The 26,464-nt window shown below is 51.2% G+C and overlaps 1 protein-coding gene across 13 annotated transcripts in view; it reads right to left on the bottom strand.

The window, feature by feature from the left end:
* Positions 1-10,292: 10,292 nt before the first annotated feature.
* Positions 10,293-26,464, bottom strand: part of Mical3 (microtubule associated monooxygenase, calponin and LIM domain containing 3) — a 217,716-nt gene continuing 201,544 nt past the window's right edge. For 10 of the 13 annotated variants that reach the window (XM_037204182.1, XM_028880421.2, XM_028880424.2 and 7 more), the window contains 4 exons: positions 16,318-16,383; positions 13,715-13,814; positions 13,508-13,581; positions 10,293-13,425 (listed from right to left, as the gene is read on the bottom strand). In XM_037204182.1, the coding sequence (XP_037060077.1) occupies positions 13,241-13,425; positions 13,508-13,581; positions 13,715-13,814; positions 16,318-16,383 (425 nt within the window). In that variant the 3' untranslated portion in view covers positions 10,293-13,240. Of the gene's footprint in view, positions 13,426-13,507; positions 13,582-13,714; positions 13,815-16,317; positions 16,384-25,677; positions 25,729-26,464 lie in introns of all 13 variants that reach the window. The other 3 variants (XM_028880425.2, XM_028880430.2, XM_028880423.2) reach the window with 2 other exon arrangements.

The following is a 26,464-nucleotide window of genomic DNA, read 5'->3' as shown; positions in this document are numbered from 1 at the left end:
CCGCCCCCCATCAATCATGAAGAAACTGACCCACAGCTGGATCTTATGAAGGCATGTTCTCAGTTGAGGTTCCCTCCTTTCAGATGACTCTAGCTTGTGTCAAGTTGACATAAAACTAGCCAGGATATGCTGGGTGATGGTGGTATATGCCTTTAATCCTAGCACTGGGGGCGGGGGTAGATGGGGGCAGACAGGTGATCTCTGTGAGTTCGAGGACAGCCTGGTATACAAAGCAAATTGCAGGACAGCCAGGGCTACACAGAAAAAAAAAAAAAAAAAAAAAACTTTTTTTTTTTTTTTTTTTTTTTTTTGCTTTTCGAGACAGGGTTTCTCTGTCTGTCCTGGACTAGCTCTGTAGACCAGGCTAGCCTTGAACTCACAAAGATCTACCTGCCTCTGCCTCCCGAGTGCTGGGTTAAATTAAAGGCGAGTGCCACCACCGCCCGTCAAAAACCTGTCTTGAAACACACACACACACACACACACACAACACACACACACACACCAAAAAAAAAAAAAAACCACACACACACACACAAAAAAAAAAAACCTAGCCAGGACATACAGAATGACCAAAAGCAACTGTTACAAAAAACAATGGGGGGCTTGCTTAGTCCTTTATCATCATGGCAGAGAGCGTGGCGGCACACAGGCACACATGGGGCTGGAGAAATAACTTGGGGTTGTTTCTTGCCTTCTACCGTGTGGGGTGGAACTCAGGTCATTAGGCTTCCTGGCCGGTGCCTACCCCTCTGAGCCATGCTTGCCAGCCCCACCTTGTGTTTTGGAGCAAGGTCTGTCGTGAGGAACGGGGCACTTACTGTTCAGGGTCGGCTGGCCGGCCAGTGAGCCTCAGATGGAATGAAGCACACAGGGCTTTTTTGTTGTTGTTTTGAGACATGGTCTCCCTGTGTTGCCCTGACTGACCTGGACCTTGCTACCCAGACAGGCCTGCCTCTGCCTCCTGGTGATGGGATTGAAGGTGTGCACCCCCAGGTCTGTGTCTGCTTCATACTTGGCTTTTGAAGTGGATGCTGGGGATCAAACTGAGGGCATCTCCAGCTACACGGTGTGTTTGAGGCCGGGCACATTCCTGGCACCGGGGTGTGGTTGTAAAGCCTCACATACCTTTCTCATGGTTTGTGCGTTTATAGTTTCCATCTGTGGGAAAAACAAGACAAGGGTTACTCGAGGGTGGTCATGGTACTTAGGACCCGATGTGTAAAAGAACACAACTCACAACCAGCTAGAAAGCACTTGAGAAGGAGAAGAGGGGCTTAATTATATGAATAATCCCAATACTCAATTTGATATGACTCCATGAGTCATAACACCCACGAGGAAGGCCACACCTGGATGGGACAGTACAAATACTGAGCAGTGTCCCCATGGGTCAGTGTGTGGTTAGACAAGATGCATCTGGTAAGGAGATGGCAGACGGGCCTGTGAAGAGCACTAAAACCCCTCCCCAGGTGGTCGGAGGAGTGTGGGAGCAGAAGAGCCCAGCTTTGGGGAGTTATTTTCACAGCTCTCTCCTTTGGTGGCCGAGGTTCAATCCTCCAACAGCCCTAGACTCAGTTCTCCCATCAGTCAGAGAGAGATGAGCCTCTAGGAGTCCTTCCTGTCAAAGGAGAGCTTAGTGTGCCTCAGAGGCATGCTATGAATAAATGAAATATATAGCAAGTGCTCATAGAATGTGGCTGTAAGCCTGTTATCAGGCTCCTGCTAGCTCTGTGTGGGGTGGTGGTGGGGGTCAGAAGGCAGGACTCTGCTGGGGGATGTCTTTCTGTATGCTGTGAATATATGTTGTTCCCATTGGTTAGTAAATAAGCTGCTTTGGACTATGGCAAGGCAGCTTAGAGGCAGGTGGGAAATCTAAGGAGAGAGACAGGAAAGAGAAAGGTGGAGTCGAGAGAGACACCAGCACCGCCAGGAGAAGTAAGATGTGAAAGTACCAGTAAGCCATGGCCACGTGACAACTTGTAGATAAATAGAAATGGGTTAAGTTATAAGAGCTAGTTAGCAAGAAGCCTGCCATCGGCCATACGGTTTGTAAATAATATAAGCCTCTGTGTGTTTAAATAAGCTGCTTCGGCTATGGCAAGGCAGCTTAGAGGTAGGCGGAAATCCAAGGAGAGAGAAAGGAAGGATAAAGGCTGAGTCTAGAGAGACACCAGCCTGCCGCCCAAGGAACAAGATGCCAGCAGACCGATAAGCCACAGAACATGTGGCAAAACATAGGTTAAATAGAAATGGGTTAATTTAAGATCTAAGAGCTAGCCAGCAAGAGGCCTGCCATAGACCATACAGTTTGTAAATAATATTAAACCTCTGAGTGATTATTTTATAAGCTGCTCCAGGACTGTGGGGCTGGGCAGGACCCAAGAAACCTTTTGACTACAGGACTCTATGTGCAGGGGCCCGAGTACAACTATGGGCTTTTTTTGTTTTTTGTTTTGGTTTTTCAAGACAGGGTTTCTCTGTGTAATTTTGGTGCCTGTCCTGGATCTCGCTTTGTAGACCAGGCTGCCCTTGAACTCACAGAGATCCACCTGCCTCTAGTTCCTGAGTGCTGGGATTAAAGGCATGTTCCACTGCTATCTCACACACCTTTAATCCCAGCACTCAGGAGGCAGAGGTAAGCAGATCTCTGTGAGTTTGAGGCCATCCTGGTCTACAGAGCAAGTTCCAGGACAGCCAGAGCTACCTAGTAAAACACTTTCTCAAAAAACCAAACAAAGCCAAACAAAACCAAACAAAAAACAGTGTCTCAGACTGGCCAAGAACTTCATATATAAAGTCCAACATGATCATGAACACATTTTACATTTGCTTCTTTATAATACACATTTATTTATATATATTTCATATTTGTATATAAATAAATTATAGTGAAAGGCCAGAGGATGATGACTAATCTTGGTTGTCAACTTGACCACATCTGGAATCAACTAAAACTCAAGATGGTGGGTAAGCCTGTGGTGGGATTATTTGAAGCGGGAAGATCCACTCCAGATCTCAGCCACGCCTTCTGGTGTCAACCCACATTAAAGGACATGGGATAAGGAAGCTTTTGCTTCTTGCCTGCTTGCCCTGTGTTCCTCTGCCTGTCAGAACTCATTTCTTGGGGTTCCAAAGTAAGACCGAAGACCAGCAGCTCTCCAGGAATCCTCTAGGACTCAGGGCCAGCCTGGGACTACTCCAGCGCCTGAACTGCTGCCAGATTCCCCACCTTTCCATTGCCAGCCATCCATTGTCAAACTACCTGGACCACGTTCTAGAAGCAATCTAATACATATTCATTCTGTCCGTTCTGTGCCTTTGGAGAGCCCTGACTAATACAGAAGACAGCTTGCCGGAGTCAGTTCTCTTCTCACCATGTGAGTTCCAGGAATTCTCAGCCTCGTCATCGACAGTGAAAGACTCCCCTCCCGCCTCCAGTCTCCTCAGTGCTGGGACTACAGGCGTGGACCACTAATGCGGCTAGTAAATGAGTCTTTTATTATTAATATTAATAATATTATTTCAAAACAGGGTTTCTCTGTGAAGCTCTGGCTGTCTTGGAACTTGTTCTGTAGACCAGGCTGTCCTGGAGCTCAGAGATCCGCCTGCCTCTGCCTCCCGAGTGCTGGGATCAAAGGCGTGCGCCACCCCTGCCCGGCTGTAAATTAGTCTTTTGAAGGACCAGAAACGGGAGCTGGGAGAGACGTGCTTTCTGCAGTGCAGGTGCTGGAACCCAAGGCCTCGCACAGACGAGGCAATTACTCTACCACCGAGCCCTCCACCTAGCACTCTCCCCCGTAGGTCACGGCCTGCCAGCTGTCCTTCAGTCCCAGCAAAACCTCATGAGCCCCAGAGCTTCTGCCAATCTCCCAACCTCCACTCCACCTCACCCCCGTCCTGGTAATTAGTGTTTCTACTGGGTGTCCGTCTGTCTCCACAGCCCCAGTGCCGCCTTCTTCCCTGCACAGGCTCACCACAGCTGACACCTGGACATTTCCAGCAGACCCACCCCCCCTGGGCCTGGGGGGCGGTGTCAAAGCTTCCTCTGTCCCGGCCACTTCTCACCTGGCTGAAACACGGACAGCAAGCTCCCGCTCCAGTCACCAAGTGGCAAAACAGAGACAAACATGTGTAGGTCGGTGAGTCCAGGCGTGTGCAGAGTACCCTCCGAACTTAGTTCTCTTCTAATGGCTCACTGGGGATGGCCTCGGGACGCAGGGGTTGCTAATGAGACACCAGACCAGCTCAGGGGAGATGATGAGAGCTCATCCATCAGGACCGCAGCATCCTCCCAGGCCCAGGCAAGGCCACCAGGGCTGTCTTGGGACACAGAGGAAGGGACAGGCCAAGCTCAGTGGACACAAGGTTGCTAGGAAACCAACAAGTGAGAGCAAGGTGCCCAGTGCAGCGTGGGCTGAGGGAGTGTGCTGAGGCTGTCCTCAGGGGTGCCGTCTGCCCTGGGTGTAAGAGTGGGATGTTGGGGTCCGGTGCTACTCAGGCCACAGGACCCACAAACAGCTCTCCCCTCTCGCAGGTACTGACAGGTGCCCGGCTGTGGCGCTGTGCTGTGAGTGGGTTCCTAGCTGACAGACTCTGGGGTGCTAGGATCGTTCACCCAGGGAGATGAGAGGGGAGCTCACACCAAGGCCACACAACGTGCTCCCCCCCTCTCCTCAAAAAAACTACACTTTGTGCTCCCTCAGCCGCTCCTTCATGGCTGTCCTCTGCCAATATGTCTGTCTGAGAGATGAGAGCCAATCCATGGTGTTAACAACCTTTTTTTTTTTTTTGAGACAAGGTCTTATTATATAGCAATGGCTAGCCTGGAACTCACTATGTAGACCAGGTTGGCCTCAAACTCAGAGTTCCTTCTGCTTTCCCAAGTGCTGAGATTAAAGGTGTGCGACACCACGGTTGGCCTATTAATAAATGAAGTAAACCCCATACTCCCAGTGATCCATCTCAGGGTCTCTCTGAATCCCCATCTGAGACCTTCCACCGGGAAGGTAAACGTGTTCAGGGGCTGGGCCAGTGTCCCACACCATTTCCAGCATGCCGTCCTTCCATGCTGCCTACAGCTCCAGACAGACAGGTGAGGGACAGTAAACAAGCCCTGCTGGATGAAGATCTGGACCAAGGTCTGCGGTGCTAAAAAACAAAAAGTTCCTGTCACTTACACCTGAGCGGCCTCCTGGTCCTCTGCTGTGGGAGGGCGAGACAGGTGGAGTCGCTGTGACTCAGCACCTCCAGGACGCCACAAGTCCACGGGGTTTCCCAGGTTTCGCCCCTTGGCTGTCCCTTGGGACTCTTGGATCTACTCTAACAGTTACTAGTGAGGCTGCCCAGCTGAAGGAGGAAGAACAGAGACCTGGAGGGCCAACTTCCCAAGACCAGATAAATGTCCCTTCCTAGGGTCTGGCCACAGCCCCCACAGACTCCTGGGGAAGGAGCGGAAGAATGGGGGTGACTTTTCCAAAGAGCCAGGCCGCCCAACATTTGCCCCAAGGTGGGTCTGATCATGCCCCCCAGACCATGTTCTGCTCTTTCTGAAGCCAGCTCTATTTATTTATTTAGTGTTTTTCAAGACAGGGTTTCTCTGTGTAAGAGCTCTGGTTGTCCTGGAACTCACTCTATAGTCCAGGCTAGGCTCGAACTCAGAGACCCGCCTGCCTCTGTTCTAGAGTGCTGGCATTAAAGGCATGCACCATCACCAGGAGATTATTTTAAATTTTAAGGCATGGTCTTACTTTGTAGCTTAAGCTAGCCTAAAGCAGTCTGTGACCCAGGCAGGCCTAGAATTCACGTCAATCCTCCTGCTTCAGTCTCCTGAGTACTGGTATTACAGGTGTGAGCCATTATGCTCTTTTTGTTTCTGTTACTGTTACATGCTGTGATGTGCTATTTCTGTGCTCTGTGTTCTTGTATTAGGACTTCCCCACATCCAGTCCAACCCTGGCTTCCTTCCTCCCACTCTGCCCTGGGATCCACATGCCGTCAGGAATTCCTAGAAACTGAGCTGGGACAGTTTTTGGGTTGGGCTCTTAACAGGGATGGACTGGCATGTGGCTGTGACTCAGAAGCCTGAGAGACAGGCAGAGTACGTAATGCCATTGGTTCTTTTCCACCCCACCACCAGTTTACTGGGCAGAGATGAAGGAAACAGATTTGGAGAGCTAAGTTCAAGATCAGTCAGCTGAGTAGCAGCCAGACTGGGCAGATGCCAAGTCAGCTCCCCAGGGCTCATCACGTCACACGGCCAAGTGACCTACAAAACATTTTCCTCCTGAGGATTCTTAGGATCATCATTAGCAGATGTAAGAGAAGGAAGAGAGGAAGGGCCCGGGTGAAACTGCCATTGGCCTGGAGGAAAAGGGGTTTTAAACCATGGGCCCACAATTAAATACATTACATATATATATAAATATTTTATATATATATATATAAATGAAAACAGGATCCTAAAACCCATTCTGTATAGTTAATATATGCTAATAAAATTTTTTAAAAAGTAAAAAATTCTTTTGAATTCAGTTTACATTTTTTTATGGTGTGTGTGGGACAAGTGTGTGGAGGTCAGAGGTCAACTTTCCTCCTACCGTGGGTCTGAGGGTTGAAGAGGATTACAAAGCAAGTGCTTCCTTTCAGCTGCTCAGGCTGAGCCATCCTGGTGGCTGCAATGGTCTTTCATCCTCCAGCAAGAGAAACAGATAACAGGACCTCTCTCCCGCTGGGCCTCCTGCGTTGCTGAAAGCAGGGTCCAAATCAGTAATGGGAACTCCTTGGGACCCTGATCCTAGCTCCTGTATGGCTGCTGAGGTCCTGGGAAAAGCAGGCACTCTGTTTGGAAGATTTCTCAGAATGGTGAGTGGCGCTTGATTCAGCTTCCTAACAGACTGGAGAAGGACCAGGGGTTTCGGGAGGTCTGCAAAGGGCCAGCCACAGGTTTCAGATTCCACCGTGACCTTGAAGACAGGGCGTTGGGAGACACCTCTCTCCTGGCTGATGCCTAAGGTCTGGGAAACTAAGGGAGTGTCAGTTTTGGTTGGAGACTGGCCAGGGATGTCTGGATACTGATGACCTCTGAATTAGCTGCTGTAGAGTTAAAGTTAGGTGATTAATGACATTTCAGGCTTGCATATGTGTACGTGTGATGATTTCTATTTGTTTCTTTGTTCTTTTTACTTGGAGACAGGGTCTCAGGCCATCCAGGCTGACCTCACCTTTGCCATGTACCCAAGGATGAACTTCAACTTCTGATGCTTTTGCTTCCACTTTCCAAGTACCGGGATTACAGGTGTGTGTCAGCATTCCTGGGTTTATGACGTGCCAGGCTTTGTGCTAGACAGGCGCACTATCACCTGAGCTGTGTATGTTTTAAATCTTCCAGAAAACCAACACATGGGATTTAATGGTTCAATGTTTTAAAGACTTGTACTTAAAAGATGTACTTTCGTGTTTGCACGTATGTACGTGTACCAAGTACATGCCTGGTGACCTTGGAAGCCAGAAAAAGGTTGTCAGATCCCCTGGAACTGGAGTTACTGATGGTTTTGAGCTGTCATGTGGGTGCTGGGAATCAAACTCAGGTCCTCTGCAAGAGCACCAAGTGCCCTTAACCACTGAGCCACCTCTCCTGCCCCTTGTTTCTATGATTTTAAATTGTATGTGTCTGTGTGAGGGCATGTGCACCTGAGTGCAGCGCCACCTTCCAGCCAGGGTCCAATGTTTTAAATGTCAACGCCGAATACTTACATATGTCAAGACTTGTGGAACTTGGGGCCGGAGAGATGGCTCTGTGGTTAAGAACACACACTGCCCTTACACAGGACCCAGATGAAGTTCCCGGCACCCAGGTCGGGCAGCTCACGATTGCCTGTAACTCCAGCTTCAGACGGCTCTGACGCCTCTGGCCGCAGCTGGCACTGGTACTCACATTCACATACCCACACACAGACACACACAGACACAAAACTAAAAATAAAATAAACCGTAAAGAACTGTGGAATTTATACTTTGGGTTAACAGCTTTTCTCTCTTCCCTGTGTCTGTGTTCACCTCATTTCTCTTCTCGACCTCTTTAGGCCATTAGATAGCTAGATTGGGCCATAAAGTGTCCACACCAGGGGCTGTCTCATTACTGGGAGGTGCTTGGCTACTTACCAAGGATTAGGAAATAGTCTTTCTCTATGCTATAGCCACAATGCAGTCTGGGAGACCAGACGGAAGTAGCCTGAAAATAGATCTCTGAATCATAACTAATACCTCGTAGTTAAATCTATTTCCCTACGAGGGAGGAAGAAGGAATGGAATTCCCTCTGAGTATTTCTGAGACTTCTGTTGGGAGGCCTCCGTAGGGAAACACCTTTCTGGAGTTTGTCTTCCAAAGGACGGTGACTTGCTCTTCCTTTCCCTGGGTCCCGAGGGAGGTGGCCCCCACGGCGCTCCGGCTTCTGTGACTGCCAGAAGAGATGCCCCCAACACATGCTCTCCAGAGCCTGAGCCCCCTTGCCTGAAGGCTTCTCCCGGAGCCTCTACACCTCACACCCTCCCCTGAACCATGCCTCTCCAGCAAGGTATAAGTGGAGAGGGATGCGCAGTTTGCATGGAGGATGTGCGTCTTACCACCTCTGACTCATTCAGCTGGAAGGCACATACCCAAGGTCTGCGGCAGACCCAGGAAGATGCTATCCTTACTGCTCACCTTCTTAGGGGGACGGAGATCTGCTCTCCTCTCCCCTCTTCTGACAGGAGTCAGCTGTGCTGGTGGAATGGCGGTTTCTTGAGAGGAACATCTTTCTGGCTGGCTGGCTGCCTAAAACTACCATTTCCTGCCACCTGGGGTTGTTGTAAAGTGTGGCCATGTCCCACCTGTTTCTCAATCTTATTATGTGAAAGCCTCTGGGGTAAAAAAGATGGCTGGACCCAGGTGCCCACGAAGCTCGGTTCTCTTTTCAACAGAGAAAAAGCAATGCTCTCCCTTTCCTCGGGAGTCTGGGGTCACACTACATCCCTCCTAAGCTGGAGTCTGGGGTGGCAGTATGTCCCTCCTAAGCTGGAGTCAGGGGTGGCAGTATGTCCCTCCTGAGCTGGAGTCTGGGGTGGCAGTATGTCCCTCCTGAGCTGGAGTCTGGGATATGTCCCTCCTGAGCTGGAGTCAGGGGTGGCAGTATGTCCCTCCTGAGCTGGCTGTTCTTATTCCTCTCCTTTTCACCTCCCATTACACACAGGCCCTGGGCAGCAGCCTTCTCTCTGAAATAACTGGTAACCCAGCCATCTTGGAGCTCTGTGAGTTCGAGGCCAGCCTGGGCTACAGAGCAAGTTCGAGGACTACACAGAGAGAGTCTTGTGACTGTCCTCTGGTAACTGCCATCTTGCGGAGTTCAGTCTCACCCCCTTGCAAAAGCTCCTCCCAGCTAGGTTTGTTGATGGGTCATGCCCTCTTGGACGGTTAGGAAGAGTCACATGACCCTCACCTGGGTACCTAGTTCTTGCTTACTAGACCTTTGTACACAAGTGTCTTACTTGCATGTAGCCGGGGGAGGGGCTAGCTACGTAGGTGGGGGGAGTCTAGGGGAGGGGAACTCCATCGTAGGTGGCTACAAGGAAGCCCTCCCCTCTGCTGGGTGGAGGCTTTCCAGGTGCAACGTTCTGGTTTTTTTTGGGAGGGGGCATCCCCCCGTAAGTGACCTAAGTTCTATAATGAAGCTCAGTGAGCACACTGCTTTCCCACAGTAACTTGGTGGAATCCTGCCTTAGGTTGACATTGGAACCTTAAGAGTTTTAGCAACACCAGTCTTTTTTTTTTTTTAAAGACTCTGTGTAGTCCTCGAACTTGCTCTGTAGCCCAGGCTGACTTTGAACTCACAGAGCTCCACCTGCCTCTGCCTCCTGAGTGCTGGGATAAAGGCCTGTGCCACCGTGCCCTGCTCTAACAGCAGTCCTAAGGGGCTGGCTCCGGCTTCCTTGGCATTACTCAGCGCTTCTTACTAAGTAGGGTGCTGCAGAGAATTCCGTAAGTGCTAGCTGCTGGTGGCTGAGTGAGGCTAACAGAGGGCTCAAAATCATAAACCAAACGAAAAGCCACAGTCTTTGAGCAACCCTGTCTGCATACACTCACCTACAAGCTGGCCAAATGATTGGCGTAGAGATAAGGAACTGTGTCTTGGCTCAATGCCGAGAAGAAAAAAGGGCTTCAGAAATAGTCTTTATTTCTTTTAAAAAAAAACTTTATTGCGCATAAAACAGACCATTTCCTCTGTGGGTCATGTTACCATCTCTCAAAAAAAGCCTTTTTTTTTAAATGTGGTACTGGGGATTGAACCGTGGGCCTTATGCACGCTAAGCACACATCCTACCACTGGGCTATAGTCCATAGTCCAGCCCCTGATACTTGTTGCTCCCGCTCCAACTCGTTTCTTCTCCTGTCCCAGTGAAAAATGTCTTATCTTTTAAAGTCTACAGTTGCTGGTCAAAATTATCTTAAGGATGGCTGCTGGGGGGAAATGCCCAAAGATATCACCTGAGCTGGGTTAGAACCTGGGGTTCTGGCCCGGCTCTTGCTGGGGAGCAGGGGACTGCCTTCTGCTTGCCCTTCAGGGGTAGAGCCTGGTGCCTCAGTGCACTGACTGTACTTAGCTTACTCAAATGCGCTCTAGCATCTTATGCATGTACGAAGTGTGTATACATCCCTCTCTTCCCTGCCTTCACGTGAAGACATAGTCCCTGGGAAGAACATCTGACTAGACCTGCATGCATTTCCAGAGGTGGAGAACACATGTCCCCGGACCACTGAAATCAACTGCAAACTAGTGGTTAAAAACTGGGAGCCAGAAAAAAAGTGCTCTACGAAAACCCCACGTCTTCATGCTGTCACGGCTGGAGAGCTGGGGGATGTCTCCCAGGCTGGTGGATTTCTGCCCCGCTTCTGGTGACTGCAGGAAGCAGCGTGTGCTTTGGAAAGATCAACAAGGTCATGGCTGACCAGGACAGAGGTGGGAGGGAACACCCGGTGCTCTGTGAGGCCACTGGAGGCGCAGCGTGCCCCTGGGTCCTTCTTGAGTCACTCTGGAAATGGTCTCCTTCTTCTGGGCTAGCAGGAATGACAGGGCTGGCCTTCCCGGGATTGCCGCTGGCACTGGGGAGGCGGACAGGGTTGAGGAGAAGGCCACACAGGCCGTAAAGGTCCTGTTCAAAGTCCAGTCCGATTGGCAGATTGTGGTTGAACAAGGGAATCCAGAACATCCTCCTCTCCCGTTTCAGACAGAGAATAAAGACAGCAGTAACTGCCGTGGCAGAGACCAGGAAGTGATGACGTCAGAGCTGTGGTGGTTGCTAGCAGCACATCTGTATTTCCACAGGAGAGATGGCAGCTTCTGCACAAGGTGAAGAGTGAGCGAGCGGTTTGCTCCTCTGGAGCTAGATGGATGTTCAAGTTGAGGCACACGGTGGTTCCCACAGGAAGTCCAGGGTGAGTGTGGGCCCTTGGCTGTGTCGCCCTTGGGAGCCTTGAAGGCTGCCAGGGACGCCATGTTTTCTGCACCGGCCCCTCCCACCAGGCCGAGCTGGCATGCCCTTTTCCAGATTGGTGTGGCACCAATGCACTGGCCCATGTGCTGCTGTTGTGAAAGAGAAGCACCCTGGCCCCCCATCACCGGTCTCTGGGTGAACCCCGAGAAATGAACAGCTTGGCTTATGGGGCTGGTTACATGGTGCTTATTGGCTCTTGCCAGGCCAAGAAAATCCTAGTTCAGGCAGGGAAGACTGGAGTGGCCAGTGTGTTGAGGGGAGACCAGCACACACACTCCAGTCTAGCTGGACCACGGCACTGTCACCTGCCAGTCCAAGGACAAGGTCACACTCGACTTGGTCCCAGCAAGAGTGAAGAGGGGCTACCCCTCAACCGTTAACGTACGTACAGGAGGTAAAACCTGGGCTGCAAAACTGGACAGCATGGGTTCCACAGTGCCACGATCCGAAGGGCATGGCTCACAGCAGCCTGTCTGTCTTCAGGCCTGGCCGCCTGGTGCCGAAATGCATCCTCATAGAGAGGCGGTTCTCTTGTATTAGTCCAGTGCCAGCAGGGACAGGGTGCTGGGTGAGGGAGGGGACAGAAAAGCTGTGAGCAAGGACCCACAGGGCTTTGAGCTGCTCCCTGGTGCCGACCAGGTCAGTAACACTATTCAGAAGGCTAATAAATAGATGCATGTAACAAGAATCAGGTCAGCTTTGCATCAGGCTGCTTGGGATATACAAAGACCTCCCGGTCACTCCTACACGCAGGTGACAGGCAATCAGTGTCTTTAGTAAAGGTATAAAAAAGAAGTTGCTTACTTTCAAGTATTAAAAAAATAAGTTAATTGACAAAAAAGGGTCCGAAGTGGCCGAGTGTCTGGCCAGGTTGTCAGTCTTGTCTCAATGTGCAAACACAGGAAAATGCCAGGGAGCGCCGTCTCCTGTACTGATGTGGGTGCTGACCAGGGATGGCGCCTGCCTGTCAGTGGGGGGAGGGGAGGCTGGCACGTAGGGCTTCCCTCAGCTCTCTCCCCAAGTCAATACTTTCCAGTGTCAAAATGGTTGTGAACTAAAAGCAAAACACAGCAATCCACGGGCCTCAGGCCACTGCCCATGCGAGAGGCCTGGGGCGCACTTGGCCACTGGGAATCCAGTGTGTGGTGGGGCTGGGGACAGACCCCTCCTGCGCCCTCCTAACTTGCATAATGAACCTGCCTACTGTCTGGCTTCCCCGGCCAGGGCAGGGTAGGCATCACACCCCCATGGGGGTCGCTCCCCGCGGATCTCCTCCATCCACAGCCCTTTCCGTAGATGCCGCCGGACTTTCTTTGGTGGTGCTTCGGGGGGCAGGAGGGCAAAGGCTGCTCTGCTCTTCAGGTGCTCTGTGGTGGCTGTGGTTCTGAAGAGGAGCCACCTGCCTCTCTCACCAGCAGAAGGAAGGGAGAGGTGCCGGGCAGCAAGCCCAGGGGACCCCGCAGGAGTTTACCCCCCGGGGCACGCCTCAAACACACCCATCTCCTCCCTCCTGAACGGGAAGTCCGGGCGGGGCCTCTCCCAGGTGATGGAGTCACCTCGGATGATGGCCCTCCCCTGGGGTTTCCCCACAGCACAGGTGTCTGTGTGCCGCCTTCCAGGGATGCCAGGCCTCTTCTGAACCTGGATCCGGTGGTCTGGGAGGATGCAGCCGGGTCAGGTGGGTGCCGATCAACGCACACGGTGGCCAGGCTCAGGACCAGTCCAGGCTGAAGCCCTTGCACAGCATGGCGGCCTCCAGGTCCTTGTCCTCCTCTTTCTCCCGCAGCCGCTGCTCTTCCAGCAGGACCACCAGCGAGTCTCTCTGCTCCACCACCTCCAGCATCTCGTTCAGGATCTTCTTCTCCTCCGACAGCTCCTCCTCGGTCTTCAGGTGATCTGCCGAGTGGCGGGAGGCATCAGGCGCGTGGCCTGGGAGAGTGGCCCATTTCACCTTCCCACTCAGGCGCCCTCCACTTACCTTCCACGGCCATACGCTCCCGCAGCTCCTGCTGCAGCCGGCTCTGGCGGTCTTCCAGCTCCAGCTCCCGGGCACTGAGACGGAGACAGCAACAGTGACTTGGGGGACCTCCTCTCTCACCCCGCCAAGCCAGGACAGCTGTTCCTGCTGGGATGCACCACATGCTGGCACCCCCTGTAGCTGGGTCTTAAAGCTCAGTGTACTCACAAGATCATCAGCTCCGACTCGTAGCGCACCATGGCGTTCTTCTCCTGCACCAGCTTGAACCACTCCTGCATCAGCTTGGGGTCATCCTTTTTGCCCATGCCTGTGTGAGAGACTGAGGGTCAGACGAGGGGACGCTCTCTGTTTGCCCAGCCCAGAAGGATTGTCACACTGGGGCAAATGTGCAAAGAGCCAAGCAAGATGCTGCTGGAACAGTCCCAAGCCAGGTCCAAAGTTTGCCTACAGCCCTGACGGGGAGAAGGGGACAGAGAACGACAGGCCACTGCATCGTGTCCACCCCAGGGCCTGACAGACCTAGACTTTCCATCAGTCCTGCCCAGGCCTTGTCCTGGGTACTATTCCTTCCGACAAGCTTAACACGCCTCTGCTCAGTGACACAGGTGTGCGTGCGTGCGTATGAAATGACTTGCTCTCTCCTCGCTACGAGGTCTCTTTGAGGAAAAGTCTCGTAAACAGGAGACGTATAATATTTACAAACTACACCTGGCCTTTAAGATAGGGTTTCACATAACCCAAGCTGGCCTCGAACTCCTGATCCTCCTGTCTCCATCCTCGCACATTCTGAGATTGCAGGGACGTGTGTGCCAACCATGCCTCGTTCTACACCTTGTTCTTGAGTTACTTTCTTTTAACACTGTTTCTTCCCGGGCAGCTGGCTCTTGCAGGGCCCCCGGACACTTCACCTCTGCTTCCTAGTCCACTAGGAAGATCCCACTTCTTTGGTTTGTTGTGCATTCACCTAGACACATGCATGCTGGGCGAGTGCTCCACCACTGAGCTACGTCCCCTGCCCTCAAATATCCCTTCTTCGAGTGCTGCCCAACAAACACTGCGGCAGTCCGGTGGCCGTCCCCAGCAGACCCCAGCTGAGGAGGACAGCTGTTCCTACTCCTTGGCCACCTGACTTGAGCTGTCCTGAATCAACATTTGACTGACACTGAGTCTCCATCGGGAGTCGTCCCCCCCCCCCAGGCTTAAATGCAGCAGGAGCATGGAGAAGGAGTCCCTAAGGAATCACCTTCTGTGTAGTGTACAGGGCTGCTCATGTGACCTTGCCTTGGAAACACACTGTATCAGTGGCTCTTTGCCCACGTGGACATAAACCTGTTGTATTCTTTTTGTGTGCTGGGGATGGAACACAGAGCCTCATATGTGCTAGTCCACGCCCCACCACTGAGCTACACTCCCATCCCAACATCCAGTAATTTTTTATAGAATTTTTTATAGGGTGTTCCAAGGGCTTCCCGAAGTTCATTCACAGACCTCAAGTTAAGACTGGAACCCTCTAAGTCCCCTCCACTAACTTGGTTGGATGGTCCAGCCCTGAGCAGTGCCCTAGCACAAGAAGGTGGATAGCATCCTCAGGTAGGTGCTGATCTTGTGTCATAGCCTGCTTCTTCCCGACTCTTTCAGGCTAGTCAAGGGCCAAGCTCTGTCACTCTACGCTGGACACATGTCAGGCCTAAGTCTAAGCCTTTAGCCGGTGACCACACTTCAGAGACAGAACTGACGCACGCACGCAAGGGTTAGTATCAGACCGTGCCAAGCACACATGCACCCTTGCTCCTGGCGTGGGGGATCCTGGCCCTGAGCTCTACTCTCAAAGATAGACACCTCCATCCTGGCCTGTCGAGCCTGCCTACAGGTCTGGGGGCCCAAGCTCTCCTTCCCCGCTCCAATAGACTTGGGTCTTTGGCTTTAAAGCAGCCTAGAGCCCAGTTCCATGCATTCCTTCTGGAGCGTCTCTGCACAGTGTGCCCATGTGGCCATGGAGATGAAGCCCTGAGGCATGCAAGCTGTCCAGAGTGGCAAGTCCGTCCCTCCTTCCCACCTCCCAGCACGTCAAGACCCCAAATTCCACGGGGTGGGGGGCGGGCGGGCGGGGAGACACTGGGACACTACTCATGAGCCATGTTGGAACTCAGTCATAGCCAATGAGCAAGGGGATGTGGTGGGGTAGGTGGTCAGATGTAAGAACCATGGAGAGCAGAGAAGAGGTTAGCAGGGTTAGTCATGGCCACACTCCCCTTCCCCTGCCCACATGCCTTGCCAATGACAATCTCATCACCACAACAGACTTCAAATCAGACAAACTTAAAACAAAACAAGACACACTCAGCAAGACACACGGTAGAGGAGTTTGTTTTTAGTGGTTGCTCTGGGGGAAAACAACAGAACTTGGGGGGGGGGGGGCGTTTGTGTAGACCAGTCTTTGTAAGGACAGTATTCCTTGACTCTGCCGATACAAACTGCTGCCACAGGGGGTTCCCACCGTCCCTGGCCCTCTGGATGCTGGCCTTGAGCTTACTGGCCCCAAGCCCCCCAGCCCCAATGGCAGGCAGAGCCACAGGAGAACTACAGCCTGCAGAGACGCTGGAGCCCGCGGGCTCTTCTATGGCTTCCCTCGGTCCCTCTCCTCCCTTAGATAGTCAAAGGGATACTGTGCCTTGTAAGAAACTGCCACATACTCATGACATTCTGCAGTCAGAGAGAGGAGCAACTGCTGGCCTTGGCTCCCTGCTGGACTACGGTGGCTGCGGCCCCTCAGAGGCAGTGGGGATGAGTGGGCGGCGAGGTTACGTTACCTTCCTGGACACAGCATGGGCAGAAGGAGAGAGGTCTACGCCGTGGAGTCCCGCCACTGGGCTCAACTTCAAAAGGACCAAACAAGGAAGAGGAGACAGAGAGAGACAAAAAGAGGAAGAGGGAGGGAGAGGAGGAGTATGGAGGTGGAGAGGGACCGGGAGAGGGTGAAATAAAAACAAGCAGAGGACAAAAACAGAAAAGGTGAGAAAGGAACAACAGGAAGAAAAGAAAAAAAAAAATCCACAAGAATGGAGAAGCAGAAACAGGGAAACAAAGTCTACGAATGAATTAAGTCTTTGGTTCAAGCACGGAAATCGAATGAGAGCGGGCCCAGACTGCAGGCAGCAGCGGCTGGTGAGGGCGTGTAGGGGCATCGGAACGCTGTCCTACGGTGGCCCTGGGCTCCTTCCTAAGGAGCACCCACAAGCCCTGGGTAGACCTGCCTCCCTCCATTCAACGGACTTCCGTAAATAAGCAGCCAATGCTGCTCCTGCGTGTGCAGGAGGTGCCGAGGTGACCAACAAAATCTACATAAAACGAATTCAGATGTCACCACGGGCACGGGTGCTTGAGGAGGTTCAGCTAGCTTTTCCATAAGTCTAAGGGGAAAGGGGGGGGTCTGTCACCCTTGGCCGTCACCCATGCCCACAGAAAGGAACTCTGAGTCTGCACGAGCGGCGTCTTACCCTAGTCATGGCTCTGCAGGGCTGGAGATACATTGCTTTGCGTTCTGAACCAGCGGAGTTAGGGGGACGGATGGACTATGAACACCCAGAAATGACCTCTAATTGCCTGGAGCATCCCTCCCACGGGCTAGGGAAAACCAATCACCACCTTTTCTTTTGGTTTTCCCACAGCTGAGGGACGGTGTCACACTGTGGACTGTGAGACCGAAAGGGGGTGAGCTGACAGGGCAGTCCACAACTCACAGCGACGCTACTGTTGGAGTGGTGATGGGCAACCGAGAGGAGACGGTGTGCAGAGGCGTCTACAGACCCTGGGGAGATCTGAGCACCATTCAAAGAAGAGGGAGAGGAGCTGATCAAGGGACCATCACAGAACCACAGGAGCACACACAGGACACAGGAAGCCCCAGGAAGGTAAGGCCTTCGGGCCACGGGAGAACTGGGAGGGAGGTGGCCCATGATGAGAACAGGGCTCAGGCTGAAACATCAAGCTCCCGCTGGACTGGCGGTGGGATAAATGTAGACACCACAATTGCTTTTTCCTTTCAAGCCTTGTTCGATTAAGCACTTTGTGCACAGTGAACCTGGTACTTGGGTCCAACCTCCACACCAAAGGCACAGACAGAGTGTGTGAAGTGCTTTTACCCCATTTCAACAGGTGCGGCCATCAGGAGCTGACGCCCACGTCTTTTCCAAGCATGTGCTCTGACACAGCTAACCTACTCAAGCCTGCTTGGCTGCGAAGCATAAAGTCTGTGCAGCTCAGATACCTGGATGAATCCCGTGAATATCCCATCAACTCTCTCTGCCGCTTCCTGGGATCTCATGATGCCAGTAGGTAGAAATGTCGCTAGAATTGTCATAGTGGCATCCATGCTCCTTAGCAAGGGACAGTGACACAATATGCACACAATGCACATCCAAAATCAGGCAGGTGCCTGCACACACACGCACACGCACACTGCACGTACACTGTGAAAATGTGTTGCACTCATTGATAATAAAAAGTGACTGGCTGATAGCTAGGCAGGATTTTCAGGACAGAGAGAATGCTGGGAAGAAGGGCAGAGTCTGAGGATGCAGAGGAAACATAAGAAGTTCACAGATGAGGTAAACGAGCCTCGGGGCAGCACACAGATTAATAAAAATGGGTTAATTTAAGTTGTAAGAGCTGGCTAGAGACAAGCCAAAACTATAGGCCGAGCATTTATAATTAATAATAATTCTCTGTGTGTGGTTATTTGGGGCTGACTACCAGGACACAGAAAATCTACACACACACACACACACACACACACACACACACACACACACACACACACACACACACCAGGACACAGAAAATCTACACACACACACACACACACACACACACACACACACGCACGCACGCACGCACGCACGCTAAAATACATACACAGACCTAAATATATAAACACTAGTTTTTGGACATCATAGCAATAGAGCCTACGTCCTTTTATCTTGATCACATTCCTCAAAAATGAGATAACAATATTGAGAACAGAAGTTAAAAAATAAAATTAGAAAGCATCGCGTGAAGCAGGTATTTAAAACAAAGGAGAAAAAGTGATTGCCATAACAGGCGAATGGAAGGACGTGTTCAGATGGGTCTGATCCACATGACTTGCTTTGTAGCCTCCAACATGTCCATGATGAATACCTATCACTCATAATTAGAAAAAAAAAATAATACAAAAAAACCACCTACTAGGTTCGAATACCTATCACTCATAATTAGAAAAAAAAAGTAATACAAAAAAACCACCTACTAGGTTCTATTTTAAAAAGAAGAAATGGAACAGAAAAACTAATCAATGGGGAATTCCATACTAAATCAGACTCTGAACGGAGCATGTGGGCAAAGATTTTGATAGCTTTTTTTTTTTTTTTTTTTTTTTGGCCATTTATGGACATGTGAGAAACAGATGTCTTGGTTTGCTGGATCTTGTCTCTCCTCCTGCCTTTTTCTGTGGTGCTGGGGATGAACCTAGGGCCGCAAGCATGCTAGGCAAGTACTCTACCACTGAGCTGCCAACCTGCAAGACACTGAGCTTAGCCGTTCAATGACACTTAGAACACACTGTAGTCTTTTTACTGCTCACAATACTGAGAGCTCTGAGTACAAGGCTGAGACAGAGGAGGGCTAATGTTGCCTTACATGAAAGGAAGTGCTCATCATGGAGGGGCTCAGACAGAGAGATCTGGTCTACTCATAGCTGGGCCCCCTCAGGGGCAGCATGGGCTGTCAGGGGAGACGGCTTTAGGCTCCCCATCTCCAATCCAGCCACTCAGTCCTGCCTGGTTACATTTAACTCCCCCTCTACGACATTGCTAATACCAGAAGGAACTAGACATACCTAAAGGGACCATGGGCTTATTTTAAGGGCAAGGTGAGAATGATTCATGGGAGAAATTACTATCTGGACATGGCAGAATGCAGTAACTCAACACCTGGAGGTACAGGCCGGAGGATCAAAAGTTAAGGGCATCCTTGACTACACAGTAAGCATGAGGCCAGCCTGGGCTACATGACAACTTCTCTCAAAACAAAAAACAAAACTCCAAGGAAATATCTATGAAGTTCTTCTCCTCTGCCTAGCACTGTGCTGGTTACTATTTCCCTATTTTCTTTAAAATCCAAAGCAGGAAAGCATTTCTTTCTTTCTTTCTTTTTTCTTTCTCTCTCTCTCTCTCTCTCTCTCTCTCTCTCTCTCTCTCTCTCTCTCTCTCTCTCTTTTGAGACAGGGTTTCTCTGTGTAGCCCTGGCTGTCCTGGAACTCACTCGGGTAGACTAGGCTGGCCTTGAACTCAAGAGATCCACCTGCCTATGCCTCCTGAGTCCTGGGATTAAAGATGTGCCTCCCCTCCTCTCCTTAGCTGGAAAACATTCCTGATTGGACAAAAAGAAAGGGATCATCAGGGAGCTGGTTTGGAGCTGAGAGAAAATCTGGGGGACAGGCCTCACCTCTCTATCCATCTTGGACATCCCCTAGGCTCCTGTGCCCGAGACAAAGGAGCACTACCATAGGCTTAAAACTGGAGAGCCCTTGACAGTCACACTCCAAAGTCCCAGCCTGTCACATTTCAGACACACCAGCTCCATACTGTCCAGAGATACTGTGAGAAAAAGGGGCTCTTTATGAGCCAAGCGCTGTCCAAGTGAGAGTGTGCAGTCTACATAAGCAGCCTGCAGGTGTCAATCACGGTCCTTCTGCAGGGTGGGCGTGGCTCCACACCTTCCCTTCCAGATGTACTGTAGCAACTTTCATCCACAAAGTCAAGGACGCCCAGGGATAGAGCACTCCTTTCCAGCTAAGCTTCCAGGGAGCCCTCTCTGTACCACGAGACACTTCTGGTGGCCTCTGAAGGTGTCAGAGACAGCGAGAAGTATGCTTCTTTCTCAGCTGCGCTTCGTCACCAGGACTCCAGCCTGCTCTGTGCAGCTGCTGCCTAGTCTGGCTACTCACTTGTTTCAAAGCAATGTGATATATTTATTGCCAAGAGACCCAGCATGGACTCAATGCCTACTTAATTGATTACCCAAGGAGTCTCATGTGGAGCTTACTATGCAACCAAGAATGATCCTGAACTTTTGATCTTTCCGCATCCATCTCCCAAGCGTTGAGACTGGGCGCACCGCGTTACCACAATCCATTCATGCAGCGCTGGGGACCAAACCCAGAGTTCTGTCCATGCCAGGCAAGCATCCTGACAACTGACTTACATCTCCAGCCTCCTTTTCTCTCTCCCCTCTTTCAAGACAGGGTCTTATGTAGCCCAGGTTGGCCTTAAACTCCAATGCTCTGGCACTGGCATTACAGGCATGTGCCCGGCCTCTTTTTGTTCCTGTTGCTGGGGATAGAACTCAGGGCCATGATGCCAGTGGTCTACACTGAGTAACAGCCTCCTAGGAGTGAAGAATTTCTTGGTGTGCAAAGAATGGTTCTTGTTTATGTTCAATTCCGTCTTGTATAAACCTGGTAAAATCTTTGTTGACTGAGATTATGCTCAACTGTTCTTACTCCCCACCCCAAGTCTATTTGGTCAGTACCAATGCCTTCCAGTACCATGCATAAGCAGGGCTTTGCAGGGCAAGCTGGGGTTCCTCCCCAACCACTCCAATTACGAGCCCCTAGGCCCTGGTCAGGGATCCAGGTGGCTGATGCCATGCTTCAGTGTGTAGGCATCAGCCAGGGTGAGGCTGCTGGCTAGCAGGTACAGGTGACATGCACGTGACAGGCCGGGAGACGCCTTATGCTAAAGAGCTCCATGGAGAATGAACCTCTAAACTGGAGAACTGCTGGTGAGGTAGATAAACACACGTGAGAATTGAGATCCACGGGGATGTGTGTGCACCTGAGGTCACACACACACGGACACAGACAGACAGACAGACAGACAGACACACACACACACACTTCAAAGTATCAAGTAAAAACTGAGCCAGGCTAAATGTTCAGCTTGACCAGAAAGGCAGAAACCTATCAATGTCCAATCAAAGGGAATAAATGGGAAAAGTCACTTAGGAGGGGACCAACAGGTCTCAGCAGGCCTCTCTCCAACTCACTGGTGACCACAGGATCCCTTTCCATTTCCCCCCGAGACAGACTGCCAAATAAGAGTCTATAATATTAGAAGTTTTACACATGCGCTTTTGATTTTGTTTTCCTGACAGGATTTCTCTAGGTAGCCCTGGCTGTCTTGGAACTTGCTCTGTAGACCAGACTGGCCTTGAACACATGGAGATCTGCCTGCCTCTACCTCCCAAGAGCTGGGATTAAAGGCCTGCACCACCACACCTGGCTCATGTGTATTTTTTAATCTATGCTTTCAGAAGACTTGGTTGTCTCTAGATTTCCAGTCCCCTTGCTCTAGTGTAACAAGACTTGGCGGGCTGGGCTGTGCCCGTAACATGTCCAGGGGAAGACAGGAAGGGCTCTGCATGTGAGGACCCTTCCTCTCGGGCTCAAGGGTCACTATTGGTCACATTAACGACTTCTTTTCAAATTACAAGGCCCAGCTAGTCAAGGAAGTAAATTGTTATACTTCTTTGGCTATAAGAGACCTTTTCTTTTTTATTTGGCATTGTGCATTGGCCTCTGGGCCTCTGAGCCTCTGAGCCATATTCCCAACCCCAAAATTGACTTAGAGAACAAACAAACAGCCGGGCGGCAGTGGCGCATACCTTTAATCCTAGCACTCAGGAGGCAAAGCCAGGCGGATCTCTGTGAGTTTGAGACCAGCCTGGTCTACAGGGTGAGATCCAGGACAGGCACCAAAACTACACAGAGAAACCTTGTCTCGAAAAAGAAAAAAAAAAAAAAAAAAAAAAAAAAAAAAAAGAAAGAAAGAAAAAAGAAAAAACCAAAAAGAAACAAACAACCCATTCAGTCTCCTTTTAGTTCAGGTGGGGCTTTAATTTGCAATTGTCCTGCTTCTGCCTTTTGAGTGCTGGGATAACCTGAGTGCCTGGCAAAGAGACTTGAATGTGGGTCTCAAGCCTGTATGTGGCAGGCTAAGAGCTCCGATGGACTCCAGTGAGGTACTGTGGTGAGCAGGTCCAGCACAGGGCAGGAATCCGGGTCTGGACATCTCTGGTGAGGAACGGAGTTCCCCAACACTCCAAGTGCTGCTCAAAGCTGTTTCCAGTAAGACTGAAGCTGTGGTCCCCAAATGACAGTTCTGTGTGGTAAAGGGCCAGCCAGCTTCTCTATCTACTTCATGACCCAGACTTCAAAAGGGCCATTACTTCTCAAAAAATATTAGAGCATGTGCCTGAAGAGAAAACCCCAGCAGACTCTGAACAGGGTCAACTGTGGCATCTATGTCTTCCTCTCTGGAGAGGGCCTGGTGACCCTTGCTCTTTGCTGGAGCACACAAGTGCCTCTCTTCAGAGAGGGGTGCATCGTCCTTCACTGGGCAGTAGAGTCTGCCTACATGTGACTGAAGCCATGAGGGGCCGGGGCCGTGGGCAAATCAGAATGGTTGACGACAAGCAATGAGGGTCTGGAATGGGGAGCACAGGCAGACGGTGTCTGACTCGGGGAGAGGGGTTTTAAAGAGCCTTTTTTCTGCTCATTCCACTTCACCCCAGAATCCCCTGGCACACTAAATCCAAGGTTAGAGCTCGGGGTCTGGGGCCACAGACAACGGTCCACTGCATTTCCTTACCTGAGCAGTGGGTTAGAGACAACATTCAAGACATAACACAGACAGTCTACGCTGCAAAAGCCAGTCTCTCAAGCAGGAGGGGTGGGTTATGTGGCGGGAAGTGGGTCTGGACCACTCCCTCCACAATGTCCTGGACGTAAGTTATCTTTTCACATGTGGAGATGACCTCAGAATCGACACGGACATTCCTCAGGGAACTGTTAGGAGTAGGCGGGGAGGGAGACGGGTATTAGACAGGACGGGGTCTGTTAACTGGGGTGCAAGCATCAGCCCTTTTTCAGCATCAATGGCCGTGGGTGGGAGCCCCCCAACACTCCAGAAGCTGGAGACTCTGAAAAGCGCCTGTGGCCAAGTGGACTCCTGGACGTATAAGACTAGGGACGAAGAGAGCAGAGGCCGACTCCTGCCCCCTACACAGGAGCCCAGGGTCCTACCCTCTGGGCACGTGCTGAACAAGTGCCCCACCTGGCTCTGGGTTCATTTACTCACGTTTGTGTATATGTTGCGTATGTGTGCACATGCACACCCCCAGGTCTGGCTTTTATTTTACTTTTGTGTATGTGTGTGGTATACGTGCAGGTGACTGTGGGAGTGTGGAGGAGAGAGGTTGGCAGCGGCTGTTTCCTCAGTCACTGACCACATTATTTAAATGATTTTTTATTATTACATTTATTTTTCTTTTTAAAAATTTATTTACTTTTATTTATGTGTATGGGTGCCTGTCTGTGCATACGTGTACAGGTGCCCACGGAGGTCAGAAGAGAGTGTCAGATCCCCTACAGCTGGAGCCACAGGTGGTTGTGAGCTGCCTGACATGGATGCTGGAATTGAACCCGGGTCCTCTGGATGAGCAGCAAGAGCTCTAATCCACTGTGCCATCTCTGTAGCCCGTTGTTATTATATTAATTAATTTACTGTGTGAGGTGGTGTGAACATGCCACGGCAAAAGTGGGTAACTTGCAGGAGTTGGCTCTTTCTGTCACGTGGGGTCAGACACTGAACCCACAGCATCAGGCTCAGCAGCAAGGAACTCGTCATGTAGACCAGGCTAAGGAATGTACCTTTAACCAAGGACAGGCCCACCACCTGAGGTTTTGACACCTAGCTTGGCCTGACTTAAAAAAAAAAAAAGTATTTATTTGTTTGTGTGTGTTGTTGAAAGACATGTATGTCATGGCAAGTGTGTGGCTGCCAGAGGACAACCTGTGAGAGCTGGTTCTTTTGCACCATGGGTCTTGGGAATTGAACCCAGGTTATCCGGCTTGGAAGCCAACACCCACGCCCGAGAAGCCATGTTGATGGCTTGACTACGGCTTTTAAATGAGTAGGAAGTGTCTCTCTCATGGGGAAGGGTGGGGAAAATTTTATCTTCCCCTGCAGTTCTGTTTTCTGGAGGCATGGAAGCCCCAGGGGCAGGTGAAGAGATCAGAACACCTGACCAAGAAGAGGGGAGCTCCCACTGCCCTGCTATACCAGACAACCCGGGGCTGGACCCTCGCTCTTCTGGAAATACGGCAGCTCAGAGTCTAGGAGCAAGACTCCAGACCGGCCATTTCTCTGCTGAGTTTTGTTCAGGGTGACAGCAAATACTCAGCCCCATGTGGCCAGGGCTCCCCTGCTTTAGAGGCATCAGAATCAGCTGGGAAGTCTGTAAGACTAGGCACGCAGGCCTCCTCTGTGGAGTTTCTGACCCAGAAGGTGTGGGCTGCTGTCTGAGAATCTGCATGTCTAGAAAGTCCCAAGTGATCAGGGGATCTGTGCAAAGTGAGCCCCAGGGCACGGGGAGGAAGGGACATGGATATAACTAAGTGCTATGTCTCGTGACTCGGCAGAGACGGCATACTCCGGCCTTTCTCGTGCTCTAGGGTCTACGCGACACTCCCAAGCGAAAAAGGATGGCAGCTGAGTTCATTGTTTTACAATTTTTAAAGCATATTTCATCTCTAGCTGCTGCGGACGGACTCGGAGGCGTGCCGGCAAGCGCTCTGTCACTGACTCCGGCTCCCATGCTTGCCGCGGGAGCCGCGGGTGGTGAGCATCCCAGAGGATGTGAAACCTGCACACGGTAAGGGCTGAGATTCGGGATGGAAGTCTGGACTTGCGTGTGAATGAACCGCTGCCCAGCGGCAGCAGAAGACGAAGGGGACTGGGGTGCAGATGCAGGGCGGGTGGGGCAGGGGGCGTAGGTCTTGTTTGTTTTAGATAAAAGTTTAGGAAAACATCAAGCAGCAGGAGCGATCCTGAATCTCCCTCTGTGGCACACACGGAAGAAAGGACTGCTGCTTTTCGGCTGCGCCCAGGGCTTCTGGTGCACTCTAGGCAAGTGTTCTGACACTGAGCCTGGAAAAGGGTTTGTGCTTTGCCATTTGGTTACCAGGCTGTTTTGTTTTTTCTCACTGTTGTGAGGAAGGACTGGGATGGAGAACAAGAGGGAAGGGCGTCTCGGGGGTTAGTGCCAGCAGTGGATGACGCTATACATACCACCCAGGTGCAAGTCGATGAGGCCACTGTAATTAGACTCTCCCCAATAGTCTACAAGGAAGTGGTGAAGACAGAGTTATTGGATAAGGTGACCCCGCTGCCACCCCGACCCAAAAGCTATCAAACGCATGACACACAGAACACAGGCAAAAATATCACGAGAGCCCGGTGGAGCAGCTGGCAAGCATGCATGTCTGGGAAGCATGGCATGCACACACACAGGCCATCTCTGCATCTCGTGGTACTGTGTGTGTGTGTGTGTGTGTGTGTGAGAAAACCAAACACCACTATGAATGGAGTTGCCGGCCAACATCAGGGAGATTCCTGTTCGCACCTCCACTCAGCAAGGATGGGGCTTGGCTTTACTGTGACCGCCAATCGTGCTGGAAGGCAACGTTACCCGTGATTTAAGGAAGTTTTTTTTTTTTTTTTGGTTTTTCGAGACAGGGTTTCTCTGTGTAGCTTTGCGCCTTTCCTGGGACTCACTTGTTAGCCCAGGCTGGCCTCGAACTCACAGAGATCCGCCTGGCTCTGCCTCCCGAGTGCTGGGATTAAAGGCGTGCGCCACCACCGCCCGGCCGATTTAAGGAAGTTTTAAGGGCAGACCAGGAGCTGTTCTCACTTAGTTTCTGAATATTAAAGGCTCCAAGCTAAGGCTTTCAAGATGTGGATGTTAAGGGAGAAAAAAGAAAGCTCTGGAAACCAAGGAACTTGCAAGTGACTCCATTAGTGGTGAGCATGCTTTCCTTCGCTGAATGGGCTTGAGATGGAGGCCCCCCATCTTCGG

The sequence above is a fragment of the Peromyscus leucopus genome, chromosome 3 (genome assembly GCF_004664715.2).
Source record: "Peromyscus leucopus breed LL Stock chromosome 3, UCI_PerLeu_2.1, whole genome shotgun sequence".
NCBI classification, from domain to species: domain Eukaryota; kingdom Metazoa; phylum Chordata; class Mammalia; order Rodentia; family Cricetidae; genus Peromyscus; species Peromyscus leucopus.
This window is presented reverse-complemented; position numbering and strand designations above follow the sequence as displayed.